Source organism: Littorina saxatilis, linkage group LG14, assembly GCF_037325665.1.
Source record: "Littorina saxatilis isolate snail1 linkage group LG14, US_GU_Lsax_2.0, whole genome shotgun sequence".
NCBI lineage: Eukaryota > Metazoa > Mollusca > Gastropoda > Littorinimorpha > Littorinidae > Littorina > Littorina saxatilis.
In genome coordinates, this window is record NC_090258.1 from 40,935,700 (window position 1) to 40,949,259 (window position 13,560).

At 40.5% G+C, this 13,560-nt stretch overlaps 1 protein-coding gene across 1 annotated transcript in view; it reads left to right on the plus strand.

The window, feature by feature from the left end:
• The window catches only part of LOC138946781 (uncharacterized), a 36,343-nt gene that overhangs the window by 10,311 nt on the left and 12,472 nt on the right, over positions 1-13,560 (plus strand). The window contains exons 5-6 of the mRNA XM_070318183.1: positions 322-430; positions 10,377-10,632. Of these exons, the coding sequence (XP_070174284.1) occupies positions 322-430; positions 10,377-10,632 (365 nt within the window). The remainder of the gene's footprint in view (positions 1-321; positions 431-10,376; positions 10,633-13,560) is intronic.

The window sequence follows — 13,560 nt, forward strand, 5'->3', positions numbered from 1 at the left end:
GAATGGAAGATCCCAACAAGAAATCAGGATTTCCTGATTAAAGAACTGCTGTCCCGATGAATAAAAGTCAGAACTAACGAGTCTCCTGGTAGATTTGTTTCTGATTATAAATGTTATCAACTGTAATCCCTGTACATTTGTTTGAGATGTATTTCTCAAACAGGATATGAGAATGTATTACTTATAAAGCAATCAGATTCCATCTCGTCAACATAGCGAACAAGCAAGCAGGGCACTGACAAACATAACATATGCGGCAAACTGATTAAATCCAGAGGGAGAGGCCTAGACCTTGCTTTTACGGTGTGTGTTGACGTGCAGATCGTACGAAATCTCGGCGATACATCCCAACTTTATAGACATGGGCGACAATGGTGTGAGTGTCCCTGAACCCAATAAAGGGTACTTCATCAACAAGACGATGTTTAAGGTAAGCGTCCGAATGATTATTTGGCGACGGAAATAACGCTATATTGTCTGGATGTATTCATGGCTTCAGCAAAATGACCTTGAAATAAAGAAGCATCACATTTAACCTTCACGGGATCACACTTTGGACTACACAGTCCGGATGAAGTGGGTCGTGTACGATCCATACTTTCTAAATAAGGATTCAACGTAAAAAATATGGGTCGTACACGACCCACGCCATCCGAATAGGAATAAACTCTTTACCGCCTCTTTGCAGAGTATGGGTCGTACACGACCCACGCCATCCTATTCGGGAAAAACACCGTAAAATGCCTTCTTTAATTCCACATGGGTCGTCCCCGACCCGCAACATCCGGACTGAGTAGTTCAAATGACGTCATTGTTTATTTGTTTGTATACAAAGATAATCCTTTCATATTTGGTCGACAGGAAGGTTGTTTGATGTTTGAGGATTACATGAAGTCTCAAATCAAAACGTCTCAATAGTTTTAGAGTTACAGACACTTTTGTGAGGCTCTGGGTCGTCCACGACCCAGGAAGCATTGGTGAAGGATGAATTAAGGCTACATTTTTGTTGTCTGAAAATGCTGGTGTCAGTGTGACTACATTGAATTCCTTGCTTTTGTCCAGAAACAAATATTTCAGTGCTCAGTTTTAACGGTCTAATCCCTTTGCCAGCTACTGATTCAGGCCCGTTGTGATCTTGAAGCTTCTTCTTCTGCGTTCATGGGCTGAAACTCCCACGTACACTCGTGTTTTTGCACGAGTGGATTTGTACGTGTATGGCCGTTTTTACCCCGCCATCAAGGCAGCCATACGCCGCTTTCGGAGGAAGCATGCTTGGTATTTTCGTGTTTCTATAACCCACCGAACTCTGACATGGATTACAGGATCTTTTCCGTGCGCACTTGCTCTTGTGCTTGCGTGTACACACGAAGGGGGATAAGGCATTTGAAATAGACTGACAGACAAACACTTATGAAACAGATAAAGAACTTATTTCAAGATCTTTAATTTCATAATATTTTATTTCATAAGTAATGATTGATCATTACCTCGCGGCATTTTGCAAGCGAGCCACACGATCTTGAGATTATACGTTAATTGGATCTGTGATCCAAACATGGCTTTTGGTCAATCGAGATTGACCAAAAGGCATGTTTGGATCACAGGTCCAATTAACATATATATATATCTCGACATTCACTGGTCTTAGAGTTTTTGTTTTCAAAGAAGAAAGAAACGTGTTTGAACACGGACCACTTCTCCGAGCAAAATCAACAAACCTAATCACTGGCATTCCATTCGACGTCACAGACATTACGTCATTACGCCGAGTCTGAACATGAGGTCTGAACATTGTTTTTAGGCAGGATCTAGGTGAAAGCGAGGCTGTTCTTATCTCTGTACTCACGACTTTTTTGCTTGACCTTTCGGATTTCATGGGGGCTGCCATTTTGTTTTCATCTCCGAAGTGTGTTCCGGTCTGAAACCGGGTTAAAACACCACTAGGCGGAAACCCCAAAACAATGACGGCCGCCTTTTTCGAAATAACATTTTCAGAGATTGTACACAAAAACAACGCCCGAACGGAAAGACAGAATGTGTCTTTCGCTAGATTGCAAGTCAGGCTTTTCACTTTTCCGATGAAGACAACCGCTGAGAGTGAAGAAACGACGCTGTTCGACTTCAAAATCTCCAGTCGCAGACGACCTCCGCTTTCGCAGTACAGTCTATAGGCAGGTGCAATGTTACTCATTTTGATCAGCTCGTTTACGTATATTTGTTTGCATTCAGATCAATTAGAATGATTGGAATCAAAGCAGGAATAACTTCGACATGCAAATGCATTTATTTGGCGAAGTCAGTACAGCAGTAAGTAGCATGGGGCAAGCTAGGAAAAGATAACTCTCTGACGACGATTCGAATGCATTGGCGAAACCGAAAGTGAGAAGATGCCACCATAGCGGAAGACAGCGAGTCGGATAGCGTGTTGAAATGATTAGGCTGATTCGTTCGCGCTGATATTTCTCAAACTGGCAAACGAAAGAAACTGTGCGGATGGAAGTTTAGTTTGAATTGAAAGTGAAGCATGTTGACCAGTTGTGGTGGTGGTGGTGGTGGTGGTGGTGGTGGTGGTGGTGGTGATGGGGGGGGGGGGACAGTGTTGACTTTGACACGAACAGAGTACACAGTCAAATTGGGAAACAGGTACGATATTGGATCAAGTTACAACTGTTTCTGTATGCCCTTCAAAGGATTTTTTGGGTATGGTAATTTTATCACTTTGATATTTCACATCATTAAAATTACCCATTGTGTTGTATTGTAATTATTACAAATACAAATTACAACAATCAATTTCTTCTGTTTGGTCATAACTATATATGCATGAGTTTAAAGAGGAAAAAAAGTAAGAAAAACCACTGGTTGGTAACACAACAGAAAGCCCACAACACTGTGTCTTGCAAAAGTGTGTGTGTGGAGGGGAGGGGGGTGGGTGGGTTGGTTTGTAAGGCAGCAGCAGCTTGAGTGCATGAGGTTAGTAAAAGGGATAAAAACCAACACAAATACAAAGACAGTATTGTTGTTGAAAAGGTACTGAGTGGACACAACAAATAACTGATCATAAATATATTTACATGTTATATCAAAATCAATATTTTAATTTTATCATGAATGGACAAGTCATTTTGGTCATGCAGCTTTTATTTCAGTTCAGCATATTCATAATTATGCAGCAGTAGGGAGGTTGACATTGTTAGAAATTACCTTCGAGAGAGACAGTTTTTTTGTTTACCTAAGAATTTTTGGAACAAAGAAATGCATCAGACTCGGTATGTGCCTAATTTATTGGAAGATTAACCAGATCTTATTTTTCCATATTTGGAAGATAATCCTGATTCAGATGTGGAACAACCATCAACAAATAAGAAAAAAATTAGCAGCAATGTCTGGACATAAGAGCCAGAAACAATAACTTTTGAAGGTTCACTCAGTACATCAAAATTCAGAATTTCAGGCAGATAAAAAGGTCCTGTTACACTTTTCTGTGCGACGTCCTACCCCGCAACCTGTTCTGTTGTATAGTATTTGTGACAAGAAAGCCCTTTAAATCAATTACAACAGGTTTTAGCTGAAATTGTGTGCAGGACAGGTTGTAAAGGGCGCCGGTCACTTTTTCAGCAGAATTTTTCAGCAGCCCTAAAATCGCAATTTTTAAAAAAAATCAGAAAAAAATCAAATATGTACCGATCTTCAAAATTTAAACTGCTTTAAAATTCTGATGGCTTGGAGAATGTAGTTACATATAAAAAGTTCGAAAATATTCCAAAGAAAAATATGGTTGCGCCATGCTACAGTAAGCTAGATTCTTTCCCTTCAGTTTGTTTGCGTGACTGAATTTTGTCTTCAAGAATGTACCACTTGCTTGATTTTGATTGTTTGTTCAGCTCATTGGCACGAAATGCATCTTGCAAAATATCAATTTGTTGAATGAAAACGGAATAAGTGAAGTTCAAACATTTATCTGCTTGCAAAAACAATCGCAAGGATAGATCTATCTGTTTCATTGAAGCATGTTAACTCATTCGCTGCGCGTCGGAACTGGAATTCCGACACCTGTGTTTAGCGTTGGCTGCGTGCCGGCACTTGAGTTCCGACGGATATCACGAATTTTTAACGGTGTAAACGGTCCTGCTGACCAAGGGAAACAACCCCTGCAATGAACTTCTATCTGTCTACAGTGGTACCATTCACTGTAAACAGTTCCTTCCCTTAAATTGTTGGGATTAATAAAAATTTTGTTGACGGTGTGCGACCCACGTGTTTTGACTTTTCCAAGATGGCGGATCGTTCTGCTGAGACGTAGTAACTTGAAAAGAGTGCTAGAACGTGTTATTCAGTACGGTTCTGATCTTGACCTCAGTGATGATGATAGTGGAGATGATATTTTAGATTCTGGTGACGATTTTGTGCCAATGGACGATCATTTGGGTGATGATTCGGGCAATGCAAGTGTCGATCATGACATTGTGTATGATGAACCCATGACGTAGAAAGTTTTTTTGTTTTGCTTCAAATTGGATATTTTGCGTGGATATGAAGACAACAAAAGGTATGTACTTTCAAATGTTTCATATATTTTCTAAAAGAGTAAGTTTCAAACTTTGCAAAAACATAAGGTATGTAAGGTTATCTTGTGTTGTTGATTTTTAATATTTTTTTTCAAAATGGCTCTAAATCGCGCGTTGGCAGGGAACACAGGGGAAATTTAGCTGCGCAGCGACTGTAAGTGTTGCAATGTGAACCCAATGTGTGGTGCATGCACTGATTGTAACAGAAGCTGAGAACTATCACATGAAATGATTGGACTTCTTTGAAGCGCGGATCCACGTTAAACACAGATTGTAAAGCTACTCTTACACTGTGCCGAATTGCCCTTGCGAATAGAATTTTCCAATAATTCACAATGATCGGGACAGGGTCGCAAGATATTCGTAAATGTTCTTAACCATTCGCCACCTTTCGTCTCTTGTTTTGAAAATAACAACATGTTCCTCATATTCGCAAAGAAGTCATATTCTTAACTTTTTTGCAACGTACTTGTAAGATTTCGCAAGACATTCGTAATCATCGCAATGTATTCGTAACGCTCGCAAGGCATTCGCAACCATTCGTTATGCCTGTCTCACACTGTGCTGAATATCCTTGCGAACATTCGTAATCATCGCAATGTATTCGTCAGGCTCGCAAGGCATTCGCAAACATTCGTTATGCCTGTCTTACACTGTGCCGAACATCCTTGCGAATATAGATTCGTATGCATTCGCAATGATCATTAGACATTCGCAAGCACTCGCAACCATTCGTAAGACATTCGCAAGGATTCGTAAGGCTTCGAATGGTCAATATTTTTCCTGTCCATTAGTCTCTTTTTTGGCCAAATACAACATGTTCATATACACATTTCTTGCGAATGTCTTACGAATAGTTGCGAGTGCTTGCGAATGTGTACCGATCATTGCGAATGCCTTGCGAGCGCTACGAATACCTTTACGATGATTACGAATGGCTTGCGAATACTGAAGAATATGCATTCCTTGCGAATAATTCGCAACAAGAGACGAATGGTGGCGAATGGTTAAGAACATTTACGAATGTCTTGCGACCATATCCCGATCATTACGAATTATTGGTGAATTCTATTCGCAAGGAAAATTCGGCACAGTGTAAGAGCAGTATTACGAACAATGCGAATTGCATAATCGCTTTTTTCGTAAAATGTTTGCAAGCACTCGCAACACTCGTAAGGCCACTCGCAACGTTCGTAATACATCCGCAAGACATTCGTATATGGATGTGTATGCATTCGCAATGATCGGTAAGGCTTCGAATGTTTAATATTTTTTCCTGTCCATTCGTCTTTTTTTTTTGGCCGAATACAACATGTTCATATTCGCTAGGATATTCGGCACAGTGTAAGACAGGCATTAACAGACTTCCTCATGCCCTGTCTGGGATGTGAATAGAAGTAGTGTAGAGTCCACAATCAACAACACACGCCTAACCACAAAAAGAGTGAACAGTTTTCTGTCATCTCTAAAAAAAATTGGTTAAAAAGAGTTGATGGTCTTACTGGATTAATATCAAGATTATTGTTTAAAGCATGTCCATCTGTTACAACAATTAATATGAGAGGAGAGGAATTTGCAAATGTTTTGATGCAGAGAATGGAAAACCCATTTTGGACCAATGTTTTTAAACATTATAAGAAACTACATGGAAAATGTGACTCTATAACCTTTAACGATTTTGTATCAGAATGTTTACATTATAATGTTAATATTCGGAGAGATAAAAAGACAGTGTACATTCAAAATTGGATCGACAATGGAATAGCTCAGATTGGTCATATTTTGGGACAAAATGGATACTTATCCTATAATGCGTTTAAAATCAAATATCCAAATGTGCGAGGCGATTTTGTATTGTATCAAGGTGTAATCCAGGCTGTTAAGAAATATCAGAGAAAAATCGGCTTAGAATTTGATAAACATTTTATTATGACAGAGCCCATTGTGTGGAAATGTATTTGTAAAGGTAAGACACAACTTATTTACAAAAAACTGATTGAACATACTACGGTCCCAAAATGTATCGAAAAATGGTCTGAATCTTTAGACTGTTTGTTAGATAAGAAGGCTATTTTTCAACATGTTTTTAAAACAACAAAAGACACTTGTCTGAGATGGTTCCAGTACCGATTATTGTACAGAATTTTGCCCACAGAAAGGTTTCTATTTTTGCGAAAAATTGTGGATACGTCATTGTGTACATTTTGTGGTAGAAATGAAGAAACCCTTTTACATATGTTTTGGGAGTGTGATAAAGTGCAGACTTTTTGGATAGAATTTGTAAATTGGTTAAAGGCGAACTGCACCCATTGCGACAATTTAAAACTGTCTAAAGAACTGGTTCTTCTTGGAGTGGCGAACAATGTAGTCACCGATAAAGCTTTTGATGTGTTATTAATCTGTGCCAAACACCATGTATATATTTCCAAAATGAACAAAAAGACCCCTCATTTTCAGACATTTAGTAGAAACTTTAAGCAAAGATTTATTTGTGAAAAGTATAACGCAGTTGTGAATAATACAGTAGATAAATTCTACAAGGATTGGCGCCTGTATATGCACGTTTTGATGTAACCCCTAGTTTTTTTCGTTCTTAAAACCTTTTGATAATGCGACCACCAAACCACTGAACATCCCCCCTCCCCATTCCATCTTCCCACCCCATGTATGTTGTAATTGTCCAAGTGTGCTTTTCTGTTATATGATTCTGTCTTTTCGGTTAGGTGATGTCCTGTAATGTACACCATATACATGTAAAAAATAAAATAAAAAACTGAACAAAAAGAGAATAAAAAAAAAATTAAAAAAAAGAGTGTACCAAAGAAATGACACAATGTTCTATTGTAACCAGGGGCGGATCCAGGGGGGTGGGAGGGGGTGGGGGGTTGTTATTTCCGGACCCCCCAGTCTTAAAAAAAATAAATAAAAGAAGAAGAAGAAAAAAATTGAAAATAAAGAGACAGATGGCTCCATTTTTCTTGTTTTGGCTACATGTCAATACGTCCCAATACCATTACGTCCCAGTACCATTACGTCCCAGTACCATTGCGTCCCAGTACCATTGCGTCCCAATACCATTGGGTCCCAGTACCATTGCGTCCCAGTACCATTAGGTCCCAATACAATTACGTGCCATTGCGTCCCCGTACCATTAGGTCCCAATACTAGTGAATTTAATTTCTGAGATGTTACTGTAGCAGTGTAGCGACACGTTTTGTAATAAAAGTGCGTTTTGTAATAAATTTATTAGAAATCGTTTGTAATACAAATTGTGTAAGCCGAACACGATTTGTAATAAATGTATTACAACACGCACCTTTATTACAAACCGTGATAGCAGTATTTCACAAATAAAAATAAAATAAAAAGATGTCTACCGGTGATGTCGGACAAACATGTGGACGGACATTTAGGCCAAAAAAAAAAATAGGTGTGGTTACGGTAACATTACCAAAAAAAATAGGGTAGGTAGGTAGGCAATCACTTTTTTTTTTTTTAACTTTTTTTTCTAATGTGTACAAATTAAACCTACTTGACAGGGAAATAAGTGTGCGACTCGGGCGCTTTTGCTTTCATTGTGTTTTTTGCACTGTTTTGTTTTTTTTGTTTTTTGTTTTTTTGTTGACAAATGTAATAAAAAGTTATAGGATCGGCCCCTAAAAATAGGGTAGGTCGGGTTACCGTAACCACACCTATTTTTTTTTTAGGCCTTACCAAAACAATGTATCGATAGGTTCCAGATGACACAAGAAGCAAAAGCGATAATATGTTTTCAATTTGCATGAAAATAAATTTATTTCACCACTCTAAAGCACTCAAAACTTATCCAATATCAAACTTACATGAAATGAATGAATCAGACATCTTACAGGAATTGGCCAGTTATCATGACAAGTTTTTAGCTAAACATCTCAACTCAATAGATCAGTCTCGTCACATCAGATTTGACTCGATTCGTTCTTAGTCTTCCGGGGTGCATACGAATATAGACCCCCCCGCGGGTTAGGGGGAGTCCCATATTGGTTGGGACGAGAAAGAATTTGCCCGATGCTTCCCAGCATGTCGTGGGAGGCGACTAACGGATTCTGTTTCTCCTTTTGCCCTTGTTGGGTGTTTCTTGTGTAGAATATGGTCAATGTTTGTAAGGAGTTTGGTCAAGCAGTGTGTAGGAAGTGTTGGGTCCTTTGCACTGGAAACTTGCATTCTCCCAGTAGGGTAATGTATTGTACTACGTTGCAGGCCCCTGGAGAAAAGTTTTGATTGGTGCTTTTGTGAACAAGAAACAATTGACAAGTGGCTCTATCCCATCTCCCCCTTCCCCCGTCGCGATATAACCTTCGTGGTTGAAAACGACGTTAAACACCAAATAAAGAAAGATAAAAATATAGAACAATAAACTTAACATTCATTATTATCACAAAATGTGTGATTGACATTAATCTTTTTCAACTTATTAAGGTCATTAAGACATTCATTATTGTTGCAACATTGTGATGGGCATTAATCCTTTTCAACTATTTAACGTAAAGAAAACAATCGTTATCGTGACATGCTTGAAATTTTCTTCGCTTACATATCTTATTGATCTTCAGACTTTTGTCCCGTGATTTCAGTTGAAAGAAGAAACAATCCTTCTTCACTTATATTGAAGACTGCTGTATTTAGCTTCAGAACAAAACACAACTTTTAGTAAGCATGTCATGCTCAATAGCAAGCAAGTGCAATATCTTTCAATATCCTTCAATTCCCTGAAAAAAAATCATTCAAAAGGGTGATCTGTTAAAGGTATTGCGGAAAGAATGAAAATTGTCTGACCAACGAAATATCTCATAAATCAATGTGTTTAACAGATTGTGTGTATGTCTATTTATTTATTTATTTATCTCTTCTCCATCCTTAATCACTGCTCACACCCACCCATCCCTTCTCTCCCCTAGTCTGACCATGATGATCACGTACCCCATCCCCCCTTCCGCGGGTCCCCCCCTTCCGCGGCCCACACCTCACTGTGCCCACCTCACCTCCCCATTCACCCCCCCTCATACACACACACACCCACACACACTGCCCACCGCAGCGTTCAAGCATTGCTCAAGTAACAATTGTGTTGGGACGTAATGGTACGGGGACGTAATGGGATTCTTTTATGGGACGTATCGAGATGCAATTTTCTTGGGACCTATAGACACGCATTTTTGTTGGGACGCAATGGTACGGGACGCAATGGCACTGGGACCCAATGGTATTGGGACCCAATGGGATTGCCTAATGGGACGCAATGAGACGGCATTTTTTTGGGACGCAATGGTACTGGGACGTATTGGCATGACCCCCTTGTTTTTATCAAAATGTTCCGTGGGGGGGGACCCCCCTAGGAGCCGGCTTTAGTCTTCTAGATGATGGTTTGGGAAGGTAGTTGGGTAATTTGTTGGCTCAGGTTGCACCAGATCGGTCAATTTGTTTTGATCCAAAGTTGCTTCTTAAATTAACTTTTGGTAGGTGTATTAGGGGAATTTACTTGGCTCTGATTGCACCACTGATCAACATTTTCCCCGGACCCTCCTAGGATCGCGTCATCGATCTGCCCCTGAAAGAAATGTGGAACCCCCCCCCCCCCCCCCCCCCCCATTCCTTAAAAACGATGTAATCCGCCCCGGTGAACCCATGTTGGGAATCTCTCTCGGCTTTCTTTGTTTAGTTGGGGAACTGAGAGGGTACCGGCAAACCTCGATTCCCCACTAAACAAAGAAAGTCTCTCTGGATTCCCAACGTGAGTTAGAACAATCTCTATTTCCGAACGATTTTCAGTTAGGCAGCAAGTACGGGTTCAACATGGTGCACAACGAGGAGCAGACCCTGATGATGGAGCCTGAGGAGAGGACGGAGCAGCAGATTAGCATGTTGCTGCGCAGCCTGCAACTCATCCAGTCCTTCTGCCAGTTCCCTCTACGCACCCAGCGTCAGATCGCCAAGCACGCCACCTACAGCCGCATCAAGAAAAAGCGCGTCATCATCCGCCAGGGCCAAGAGGCGCTTCACTACTACTTCATCCTGTGTGGCCAAGGTCTATGTTTAAGGCAACTAGTTCCACACAAAATCTTCACTTTTATCCCCATTAATTTGAAATACCGCAGCAACAGCTTCCACACAATATCTTCACTTAATTTCATCCCCATTTTGAAATACTGCAGCAACAGCTTCCACGCAAAATCTTCACTTTCATCCCCATTTTGAAATACCGTAGCAACAGCTTCAATACAATATCTTCACTTAATTTCATCCCCATTTTGAAATACTGCAGCAACAGCTTCCACACAAAATCTTCACTTTCATCCCCATATGGAAATACCACAGCAACAACTTCCACACAAAATCTTCACTTTCATCCCCATTTTGAAATACCGCAGCATATTTGAAGCTAGATCTTTGTAACTGCGCACAATTCTAGGGTTTGATTGTCTCCCGACACGACCCAAGAATCGTCAAAGTTTGGGGTCACAGCGGGGTCATGTTCGGTTTATAAAAACTTAACATTGAGGATTTCTCGGATGTTTTTGAAGCTAAAGCCACCAAATTTGAAAAAAAAATTATGGTTAGTTTCTTGATTTTTTTGACATGACACAAATTTGGCCTCTTTTCGTCAAATTCCACGGTCGCAGCATGAACTTATACTCTCCCAAAAAAGAAACGTGACACGGGTAAACATTGATTTTTTTCAAATAATTATGTTAGAGGAAAGCACCAAAATTGAGTTTGAAGTTTGTCAGTTGTATTGTTGCTAACCACTAAACCACAAAAAGAACATCATTGAACCAAGACTTTAATGGGTGGTCGCCCTTTTATTTAATTGCAAACATATTGTCTGCACAAAAACCATGTGCATGGTGCCATGATGGTTCTTTTTCAAGTTTCTTTTTTGGGAGAGTATAGTTTGCTGCAGAAGATCCAACACGGTGTGTCAGCTGATTCCGGCTATTTAGTTCGCCCGCCGGGTGTTTCCGTTCATACAGCCTTCATTTTCGGCACTTGGTTCAGAAAACACGTTTGGGTAAATCGTGTTGGCTGCGCATTTTCGTGATATTGCAAGAATAAGGTAGAACATCGTTTGGGCTATGTGTACAATTATTAACAAGGTGCTAGTCGACCTCATGATTACTCACGTGTGCCAAAGGTGGCATCATTGCATGATATCTGGCTCACGTAAGTGTAGCCTATGTCACGTATGTGTTCATAAACTATGTATGTTTGTGCTTGCGTGCGTGCGTGCGTGCGTGCGTTCTCAGGACGGACGGTGTAATCGAAACTTTAACAATTGACGAAGTCCGAAATCTGTCAACTTTGAAGAAATTCCGATTTACGATGTTTCAAAGTCGTTTTAGGAAACAAACGGTGTAAATTCAGTGTCTCTTTTATATATTTATTCCCTGGTAGTGCCTTGAAACATGCTTTATTGCGACCGACGAGGGTTCATTTTGCTTATTCTCAAACGGATGCCAGACAGCAAAATAATCTACAGTCGGACCACTTCACACCGGATACTGTAAGAAGCACGCCAACCGAGCAGCGACCCTGTGACGTCATCAAGAAAACGTGGGTGTCTCCAGAAAAGTGTCAAATAATGACAGAAAACTGGTCCAATACGCTCGATGTTGTTATCGAGAGGTAAACAAGACATGCGTTAAAAGGATACATAAAATTAAATTCAGTAATTGGCTATGTATCGAGCTACCAATGCAATTACAAGCGAAGGTGTTGACTTTTGTTCACTAAAATTGTGTTTTATGTGCTTATTACAAAGTTTTGTTTGGGCCTCTACGGGAAACATCGTTTACAATAGCTTGTACGACGTCCTCTCGCTGCTGTACTACAACGTTTACAATAGCTTGTACGACGTCCTCTCGCTGCTGTACTACAACGTTTACAATAGCTTGTACGACGTCCTCTCGCTGCTGTACTACAACGTTTACAATAGCTTGTACGACGTCCTCTCGCTGCTGTACTACAACGTTTACAATAGCTTGTACGACGTCCTCTCGCTGCTGTACTACAACGTTTACAATAGCTTGTACGACGTCCTCTCGCTGCTGTACTACAACGTTTACAATAGCTTGTACGACGTCCTCTCGCTGCTGTACTACAACGTTTACAATAGCTTGTACGACGTCCTCTCGCTGCTGTACTACAACGTTTACAATAGCTTGTACGACGTCCTCTCGCTGCTGTACTACAACGTTGACGCCGACGTTGGAAGGATAAGGGCATAATTATCGTTCAAAACTGATCACTGAAGAAAAGTGGTGATTCGAAACAGCGCAAGCATCATAATCGAGTGGGTTACGCTCAGCGCAGGGAATGGATAACAGTCAGCGCAAAAGAAAACAAACATTGTAGGTTTATAAAGGGACCTAATGGGTCAAAATTCTCCCAAGAGCTGTATAGTTTGGTTTTGGGGTTAAAACTATGACATCACACACCAGGAACACCTTATTACGTTGTTCAAATTTAAAGTGGATCTGTACGTGAGTTGCGGCGGGACATTGATTTTCACGTGCTTCCTTCTCCAACGCTAGCTTTGTTTTGATTCCCGGCCCACGCTTCGTCCCTGACATGTTAGCGTTTGGGATTTTTTTGAGAGAGGAGAATTTGTTATATCATGGAGACAGCATAATGTAGACTGCACGAGTACTTGTGGTGTGGCCGCCCGGCCTTGGATCTGGGTTGGTGAGGAGAGACAGGAACAGGAACTAAACGGACATGTGAACCATTCATGGTTTATCATAGTTGCGTTGTTGTATGTAGTCAATTTAGAGAGAGATAGAGGAATAGAGTGAAAGAGAAAGGGGAAGGAGGGAGAGAGAGCATGTGTGTGTGTGTGTGTGTGTGTGTGTGTGTGTGTGTGTGTGTGTGTGTGTGTGTGTGTGTGTGTGTGTGTGTGTGTGCAGGGTTTGTGTATATGAATATTAGTGCTACTGGATCATGACGCATAGTAATA